The sequence below is a fragment of the Chelonoidis abingdonii genome, chromosome 13 (assembly GCF_003597395.2).
Source record: "Chelonoidis abingdonii isolate Lonesome George chromosome 13, CheloAbing_2.0, whole genome shotgun sequence".
NCBI classification, from domain to species: domain Eukaryota; kingdom Metazoa; phylum Chordata; order Testudines; family Testudinidae; genus Chelonoidis; species Chelonoidis abingdonii.
This window is the reverse complement of record NC_133781.1, coordinates 13241009-13250416: the sequence shown is the minus strand read 5'-3', so window position 1 is coordinate 13250416 and position 9408 is coordinate 13241009. Positions and strand designations below refer to the sequence as shown.

Genomic DNA, 9408 nt, shown 5'->3' with positions numbered 1-9408 from the left:
AAGTCATGAAACTCAAATGAGAAATATTCTCTGTGCTATGAACCTCAGCATTGGATCTTAAAGGTAATACTTCCAAAATGGGGTTGGCTTCACAGCCATGCAGCACAAAACCTTGTATTAATCCACAGAACAGGTACGACATGGAAAATGATAGGACAAAGTACCCAATCGTTAACAGGACCCACCGATATGAGTGACAAACTTGGTCTCCATAGCTCTCACAATTTTTAGCTTTGCTGAGATTATGAAGTCTGGTCACAATTGAAATTCAGTGAATAGACCCCAGTCTGCAGCAGCATGATAGTTAGGGATGCTGCTAATTGGCGTGAGATCAAAACAAAGCCACTACTAAAGCAGGCTGGATTTAAAATGGCCATTTAGAGACAGATTTTCAAAAGAGCTCAGTACTCAATCTGCTTTTAAATAATATGCAGTACTCAATCTGCTTTTAAATAAATAACAGAGATCTTTTGTGCAGTCACCTGTAGATCAGTGGGATGAGTATAAAAATTGAACCATTTCATCTTTCTGCGAGAAACTGACAGTGCAAAATGTCTCTTGAAAATCCGGGTCTTAGGGGTTTAGTTACCAATCCCGTTGTCTGAGAGGCCAAGACCTTTTTCTGTACTATTCTAGAAAAAAAGCTACAGCCACTTTTTTATGTAAATATTACATTCTGAGCTGCAAAGGATAAACATTGCCAATTTATAATAGCCTTTTCCTCAGCTTCTAGCTGGTAGGCATAGGCTGTAATTTTGGGCTGTTTTACATGTAACTGGGAAATCAAAAATATTTACCAGAAGCACAGAACATGATCAGCAACTGGGGAGGGCAATGGAATGGGGGTCTCAGTATTGATAATCTATACATGGAATTATAAACACTGAAGCAGGGATGGGGTCCTGGGAACAAGAGTGAAGTGATGCACATGATTAATCAATTCAAAACAGTGTATGCCTGGCAGTAGCAGGGAAATAGAGAGGCAGGCTCAAAGTTACAGGCCTCTTCTGAAAGCAACCATTATTAAGCAGGAGTTTTGGAGATAGAGAGGCACTCTTTTCCACACAGATTTTATAATTAAATTCTGCACAGCTGGTAAAGGAAGCAAAGACAGCAGCAGCAGTTTACTAAACAGCGTGACAGCACTTGGTGGAATTCTTTAGAATTTGAACTTAGTATATTTTTGTATTAAATTTGACTATATTGATGGTATAACATACAGCCTGATAGGGAGTGGCTCTGGATGCTGTGAGCCATTTCACCAGCTCAGACCAACTAACATTCAAGTAGGCAACACTTCTTGGTGTCCAGCCTAGTATCATGCAGACAGAGAAAAAAGTCAAAAGATAGTGCATACCGTATTGGCCCCTCAGTGCTATGCAATTCTCAGGCTGTCAGAATCACCCAACGAACAAGAAAGATGAACACTAAAGATACTTATAAGAGAACAACAGTAACTAGGACAACCCTTTATTCTGTGATTAAATAAGTAGCGTAACTAGCAACCAAAATATCTGTTACTTAAACGGAGTAGAGATTTTCCAAAATAATTAGTGATTTTAGGTGGCCTACTTAAGAAACCTTAAAGGGGTCTAAGTTTTATAAAGTGCTATGCAATTAGAATCAGACCCGTCTAATGTGTCAAGCTTGGGTCCCGGAATATCTAGGTAAAGTAAATCATCTCTTGATTATGTTAATTCACATATATTAAACAACTAAGTGGCATATTTCACTTGAGGGACAGTCTAAAGCAGAAGCTGACCTGAGATTTAGTTCCTTCTTGAGCCAAGTTATAACTTGAGGTCCCCAGTGCAAGAAAAATGTTATTTCCATGTTTGCAAAAATCTACTTATTTTTAAGCATACACAATAGGAGGCTGAGTGAAAGTGCTGAGCATCTATATACGTTACCCTCTGGCTTCCAAATTCACTTCCCATATACACTGTACTCCTAACGTGCCTGAATCACAGGGATGCCATAATTTAGGACCTCTTTAATCCCTCAGCACTAGCAGTTCACATAGATACAAAGCAGTAATGCAAAGATTTTACCTCAGGAAACACCAGCTGCTATTGTCAGTAGCAGGAGATTAACCAACTCCAGGGAATGGCTTGGGGCCCCTGACCACTCTGGACAGAACTTGAGTCACTAAGGTCCTTAAACACTTCCATTGTTGTGAACATTTAAACTGCTGTGTACATTGTTTGCTATGGTTTTAATGTTTTCTTATGGTAGCAGCTTGGTCTGTAATCTAATGGATAATATTGGATGGGCTACTTACACCAAGAGTATAAGCAGCAGTAACAAATTTTGTACACTTAAAATTAGCAACAAAAATAGCACTTTCACTATTGTTTTTGTGATAATAAGCAGGAAGAATCACAATTATAAACTGACTGCTAAGCCAGTAATGTGCCATATTAACAACTGGTAAATATAGATATCAAAGGTATAACTTTATCTTGCCTTTGGAAAAGAATAAATGCTCAGAAGAGATACACTGGGTGAAGTTCAAATTAGTAACTACAAAACCTAACCCTCTCTAGACACAGTTTTGTTTTTAACATACACATCGCTCAGGATACATAAAGCACCAATTTCACTGCTGTACCTCAAGTATTCAGTTGAAATGATGATAATCCAGTCCCTCTTTCAAGTCTAGTGTGGCCAAGTTTTCTTCAAATCCTCCACCTGTCAGATCCTGTGGGATGAAAGACAGCATAAGTTCATTCAGGTGAAATGAAGAAAAGCCCAGTTGTAGATCTAAACATTAATTTAAAAAAGAGTTGAGAAATCTATCTGTCCATACATCCCCCCACACCCTTCTACAATTATTGCATTAGTTTAGAAACTCATAACCCTAGACAGCTTATTTCAAGAGACTAGAGAAAGCAAAAAAAAAAAAGTTGTATCTCTGAGTTCAAAGTCTATTTTGTTCTTTCCTTCCCTAACTGGTCATGTTCTGGATCAACCCCCAAGGCACCCCCTGGAAACAAAAACCTTGTCGCTCCAGAGAGAAATACTGGCAGCTTTCAGACTCTCTTTTCATCCTCAGCTCACAGGGTGAAAGCCGGCATGTTCAAGAACTTTTCCAAGATAGCCCAGGGGGGATGGTCACCAGTTCAGACTGCTGGCAAACAGCTCATTCTAACTGCTAAGCACAACACAGGAATTGCTCTGAAACCAGCTCTGCAGAGGACTATGTGTGAGTGCTTTTGCTTTGTTTTTTAAGTACACACATTTTAAGAGACTGCAACCAGGATGCCATTTAACAAAATAGTAATAAATGTGCTTGTCTGATAAAATACACCTTTCAACAAGCAACTGGCATATTAACCATAGTTATAGGTGTTTCCTTGAAATCCTTTTCACTGTCTGGACAAGAAACTTTGTATTTTTGCTCCATGCACAATATTGCAAAGCAGTGATACAGACTCAAGTGAAAGAGTGATGTCATTAGGTAAACATGCCAACCTCAGCATTTCTGATGTGATACCTAGCCCTCTTATAGTCTTTGATTTCACAAATCTTTAAGCTCTTCATAAATTATTTATTAATCATGACAATACCCTAAGAAGTAAGTAAGGGATAAACCAGGATTGCTTGAAACACAGCAGCTGTGTTAAGAGCTTTAACAACACAAACTACCAATATGAAATCATACAGGAAAGAAGTGACATATTATACGTACAACTAAAATGGCTGAAAGAATTCAACTGTCCTGGTCAAAATCTGATCAAAAAATTGCTGTGGGATCTTTAATGACCACAAACTGTCAGACCCTCAGCTTTACTTCTCACTCAGCTGAGGACATCTCCAGCTTCCCATATCATGAGGTTCAGTAAAGGAAGAGCGCCATCAACAGAATCTCTTACAAACACGACTTCCCTTAGCATCTGAGTGTTCCCTGGAGGTCTCCCATTCAAACAATGAACCACCCTGATCCTGCTTTAGCGTGAGATGTGAGAATGCTAACAAAAGTATCCAAGTAGTGTTAATGTCATGTCTACAACCTGGATCATTGCTGCCTTTGGGGAAATAAATGTTGGATTCTGTGAGCATCAGTCAAGCTGTGTTACTCCCTCCTTTCATGTTCCTCCACTTCTCAGAGGGTCAGGTTTGTGGTTCTGACTTTTTAAAGAACAACTCTTCATTCTTTCTCCTGTTTGAACTGACAGATGAAAGGAAACATCTGCAGGCACATTGCTTCAGACCTCAAACCCATCCCAGCGAACTGTGCCTCAAAACCATATGGCTCTAATTACCTTTTTTCGGTTCTTCCACTTTAGTCTGCTCGGCAAAAAGTATTAAGAAAGCTGCTGCTGTGCTATTTCAGCAACATGGTAACCACAAGCCCTAGTGCTAGTATTTATTGAACTCTGATGCTTTCTGTGCCTGAGAGTGACATAGTGGTAACTAATCCATAATTTACATAGCACCTTTCATCCCAAAAGAGTCTAAAGTAGGGGTCCCCAATGCGGTGCTTGCGGACGCCATGGCGCCCATCGGGGCATGTAAATGCGCCCGTGTCCTGGCCAGCAGTTGAGCATCCACCGAAATGCTGCCGAAATTCGATGCTCGACCACCGCCACGGTGGCGCCAGACGAAAAGGTTGGGGACCACTGGTCTAAAGCAATTTACAAAGTGCTCAACAAAATACCTAAGTAGGGTATATGCCACTCACCACCCAAAGACTGGCAGCAGCTGGACACAGCAACACTAAACCGTTTAGGACAGGAAGTACAGACTACCACACCTAGCTGGAAGTGTGAAATAAAATGAAATGTGGCTATTTACACATGGACACTAAACACAGAATCTGCAGACTTCAGAAGTAAGAAGCTTTTTCAAGGAAGTCCTTGCTTTACAAAAATAACGCCCAATTGCTCAAAACCGTTTGACAGGTTCATTATGTTTCTTTAGAGACTGCTGAGCTAGGGTGTTGGGAAGGCCCTTTTTGTGTGTGCTCTGTTCTTCACCCATTCCCTTGGAGAGACCCCCTCCCCCAACTACAGGGACTGCAGGTGTGCCTGTCTCCTGCACAAGGAGGCCATGATGTGGGGGGAGCTGTGCCCTCTTCCCCCTGGCACACCTAGGTAAGAGCCAGGCACAAGATACAGTTAATTCCCATGCCACCTTCCCCTGCTATCCAGTCATTGCCACAGCACCTCTCCTCCCACTCAGGAGACAGGTTAGTCCCCATATCCACAGCGGTGCGCTTTATAAACAGAGTGGACTCTTCCCCTTTGCCACAAAACCCCACTTTTTTTTAGAAGACCAATAGCTTCAGGGCCCTGACTCTCTCATTTGCTGAGCACCCGCTTCACCTATTGCAATCAGTGGTAGTTGAAGGCATTCATCAGTTTGATGGACTGGGCCCTCATTTTGTGACTCACTTGAGACCACATATGTCAGTGGTCTATGCGCAACACCCCCCACTCAAGTTAATGTGGAATTCTACATAACAACATATAGCTAAGTTATGACCCATGGTCTTCACCTCTCCCATGCCAGGACAGAGGGAGCAGGATGAGCCTCCCACCACGTGGTCAGAGTTCTGAATGTAGGTTTATTTTCAAGTTTTGTTTTGTTCTTTAAAACTCAGATGCTAAATTAAGCAGCGTGGTTAAAAGGAATCCCATCATTCCCTCAGCAGCAGGTTGGGGAGCTGAAACGAGGCATGGCTTTACACAGCTGAACTAATGCAAGAAGCTGCCAGGAAAACCTACTGTATTTCTCACACACTAGCTTTTGGCTTCTTAATTGAGATTTGAAAGTAGAAAAGCCCTTTTCACTTCAAGCACTTGGAATCCAACCTGAGCCACAATACTCTGTGGAATAGAACTGGAGCAAGAAAGAGCATGTTCCTCTCTTCTAGTCTGGAGAGAATGAGAAAACAAAGAATGCAAAGCTGTTGGTGAAGCAGGTTTTAAGGTTTGGGGATAGAATTTGGACCATCAAGAGCAAAGATTTTAGTCTCACAATGAGCAAAACACGCAAGTGCAGCGCCCTCCCCCTTTTCTACCTCCACAGAATTGCAGCTGTAGCTCTTTGGCCTAAATGCTCTGAAAGCTTTTTACAAATGGAGCAGGGACTGCATAGTGTAGCTTTTCCTTTCAAGAACTAATTTTAAACGTTAATGACAAATAGTGCCAGCATAAGCTAGAAAGATGCTGCCTGCAAAATCCAGTGAGCAAGCAAGCACTATACTGAGTAAATGGCAGTCACGGAAGTTCCACAAAAACAATCCATTAATTAAATTATCTAATCTTCTCAAGTGAGCAGGCACAAACCAGGCATGTTTCGCAACAGCTTTAAAATCTACACTGGAACTGAAAACAAGCTGCTCTTGTCCTGGATCGCAAAAGAAAGGAAAATAAGCCTATGGAATGCATTCTTGTACAATATTTTAAATAATAAGACAAGTCTTCAGGAGAAATGCCATCTCATCCCAGAGCACAGGATATTGGAGCCCAGCATGCACAGACCTGCCATGATCAATTCTCTCAAACTGATACTACTTTTACACAGTCATTCGTCAGAACAAAACCACTCTTTAGTTAGTGTGAGACCTCTCTTGTAGGAGCTACTGAAAGAATCATAGATAGGTAATATGCTTAGCTTCAGAATGCTAAACAAGTAAGATGAATGGGTGACTAGTCCTGCCAAGTTTTTGATGTAGGGATAATTGTTTCATATTTGGTCATGTAATTTATATTATGCCCACTCTGTACAACAATATATGGGGGGAGACTCCTGTCCATCAATGGGGATGTATGGGTGCAACAGCCCAGGATGTTTAGAAGCCTGTTACTGACTTTAATTTAAGAAGAACTTGTCTAAGAGCTGAGAGGATGTGCTACTAATTCTGCCTTCCAGAAATCTCTGACAATGGCAGGTAACAAGTTCAGCAGGGAATATCTGTCTGGGTCATACTTGTTGCATGAGCACATATTCAGATTTGAGAACTGCTACCCTTAAGCGTTTCAGAACAGGGCATGTAAGGTTGTTTTATTTGTCTGCATGACCTGAAACACACATCTGGGCAAAACGATATGCCCAAATGGTTTGAAAATTTCTCTAAAACATGCATTTCCATATGGCATGCACAAGAAAGGTGTTCTTTTAGAGAGGAATTTCATGTCTCAAATATAGTAAAATTAAAGAATCTTCCTCTTCACATCAAAGTGTGATTAATTAAATCAGCACTTTTTTTGCATTGTTCCAACTGATTAATTTGTGTCAAAAACACTAAAACGCCAAAGATATCCATGACTATGGAAAAGACTTCTCATTTAATCAGCCTTAATATCAGTTTGTGTTAATTGCCCTCCCACTCCATGACTGAATAGATCACTGTTTTTCTGGCTATTGCACCTAGTTTACTCATTGTTTTTGATGAGCTGCATATCTGTGTCTACAGGCTGCTCTGCTACCACCAACTCCTTTGTGACCATGAGCAGAGATGGGATTGTGAAAGCTCAGATCTGACAGCACATTCTGTGGGGAGGTGAATTAAATAAATAGCAGTGAGGTAGGTTTGTTGTTCAGCTCATTTTTCAGATGTGGGCTGCACAGAAAACACAGCAAGTTCAAACAGTCTAAAAATATAACGAAGACCGAATCCTCAGCTTTGTACTTAGTCTGCACAGTATCATCACAGATCAATGAAAGTTCAACATCTCTGCAGATTTCAATCAGTTTAGAAACCATTTCCTCTAGTGGTCAGGCCTAAAGTTTGAGGACTTCTCCACACAGGAGACTTAAATGTTTTAAACCACAGTCAGTTACAGGCTTATTTTGTTTTTGGTATAGGGCTGCTTTCCAGAGCAGATTAAAAATGACAACCGAAGGTGTGGTCATTCAAGTCCAGCCACAATAGCACAGCCAGTAAGAATGAGATTTCAGTTTAAACCATGCTCATGCAGCCTCTGCAAGAAGGTCTCATACTAATATAAGGTACGCTATGTGTATTGTTGGCAGAAAGGGGGATTGATGGAAGAACACTACATAAAGGTGACCTGCAAGGCAAAAAGGGGAGAGAGAGTAAAAAAGAGGCGCAGAATGGTCCAGCGGACATGGCCCTGGAGTCGGACTCAGGAAACCACTGAACCTGCTGGGTGACTTTAGGCTCTGTTTCTCCCCCCATCCTTTGTCTTGTCTAAGTAGACTGCAAGCTCTTTGGGGACAAACCCTTGCTATATATTTGAACAGTGCCTAGCACCAAGGAGCTCTGATCTCAGTCAGGACCTCTGGGCACTATTATACTACAAATATTATTATTGTTAATAATTAATAATAAACAAGGCTTGAGATCAGGTTTCAATTCCTGGATCTACCACAGACTTCCTATGTATCCTTGGACAGTCATTTAAGCTCTCAGTGCCTCATTGTTAATGTGTACAAATCGATTTGAGATCCTTAGAAGAAAGAAATCTGAAAAGAAACACTTTCTTTTTTCAGTTTAGTCCTTGTCCCCTTGGCAGCTATTGTATTCGCTCATGTTGTTAATATTGCTAAAAGCCTGTGCAGTGGCCTCTTTCTCTGCTCTTTCTCTGAATAACAGAGACTTGGTGGGATAACTCACATGACTGGAGTACAGTCATGGATGGGTATAAACTGTTCAGGAAGGATAGGCAGGGCAGAAAAGGTGGGGGAGTTATATTGTTTGTAAGAGAGCAGTATGACTGCTCAGAGCTGCAGTATGAAACTGCAGAAAAACCTGAGAGTCTCTGGATTAAGTTTAGAAGTGTGCGCAACAAGGGTGATGTCATGCTGGGAGTCTGCTATAGACCACCAGACCAAGGAGATGAGGTGGACAAGGCTTTCTTCAGGCAACTAACAGAAGTTACTAGATCACAGGCCCTGGTTCTCATGGGAGACTTCAGTCACTCCTATATCTGCTGGGAGAGCAATACAGCAGTGCACAGACAATCCAGGAAGTTTTTGGCAAGTGTGGGGGACAATTTCCTGCAACTGCTGGAGGAACCAACTAGGAGCAGAGCTCTTTTTGACCTGCTGCTCACAATCAGGGAAGAATTAGTGGGGGAAGCAAAAGTGGATGGGAATCTAGAAGGCAGTGACCATGAGATGGTCAAGTTCAGGCTCCTGACAAAAGGAAGAAAGGAGAGAAGCAGAATATGGATCCTAGTCTTCAGAAAAGCAGACTTTGAGTCCCTCAGGGAACTGATGGGCAGGATCCCCTGGGAGAATAACATGAGGGGGAAATAAGTGCAGGAGAGCTGGCTGTATTTTAAAGAATCCTTATTGAGGTTGCAGGAACAAACCACCCTGATGTGTAGAAAGAATAGTAAATATGGTAGGCCATCAGCTTGGCTTAACGGTGAAATTCTTGCTGATCTTAAACACAAAAAAGAAGCTTACAAGAAATGGAAGATTGGACAAATG

General features: G+C 41.5%; 1 protein-coding gene across 1 annotated transcript in view; it reads right to left on the bottom strand.

The window, feature by feature from the left end:
* Positions 1-1204: 1204 nt before the first annotated feature.
* Positions 1205-9408, bottom strand: part of QTGAL (queuosine-tRNA galactosyltransferase) — a 331029-nt gene continuing 322825 nt past the window's right edge. The window contains exon 11 of the mRNA XM_075071756.1: positions 1205-2701. Within this exon, the coding sequence (XP_074927857.1) occupies positions 2621-2701 (81 nt within the window). The 3' untranslated portion in view covers positions 1205-2620. The remainder of the gene's footprint in view (positions 2702-9408) is intronic.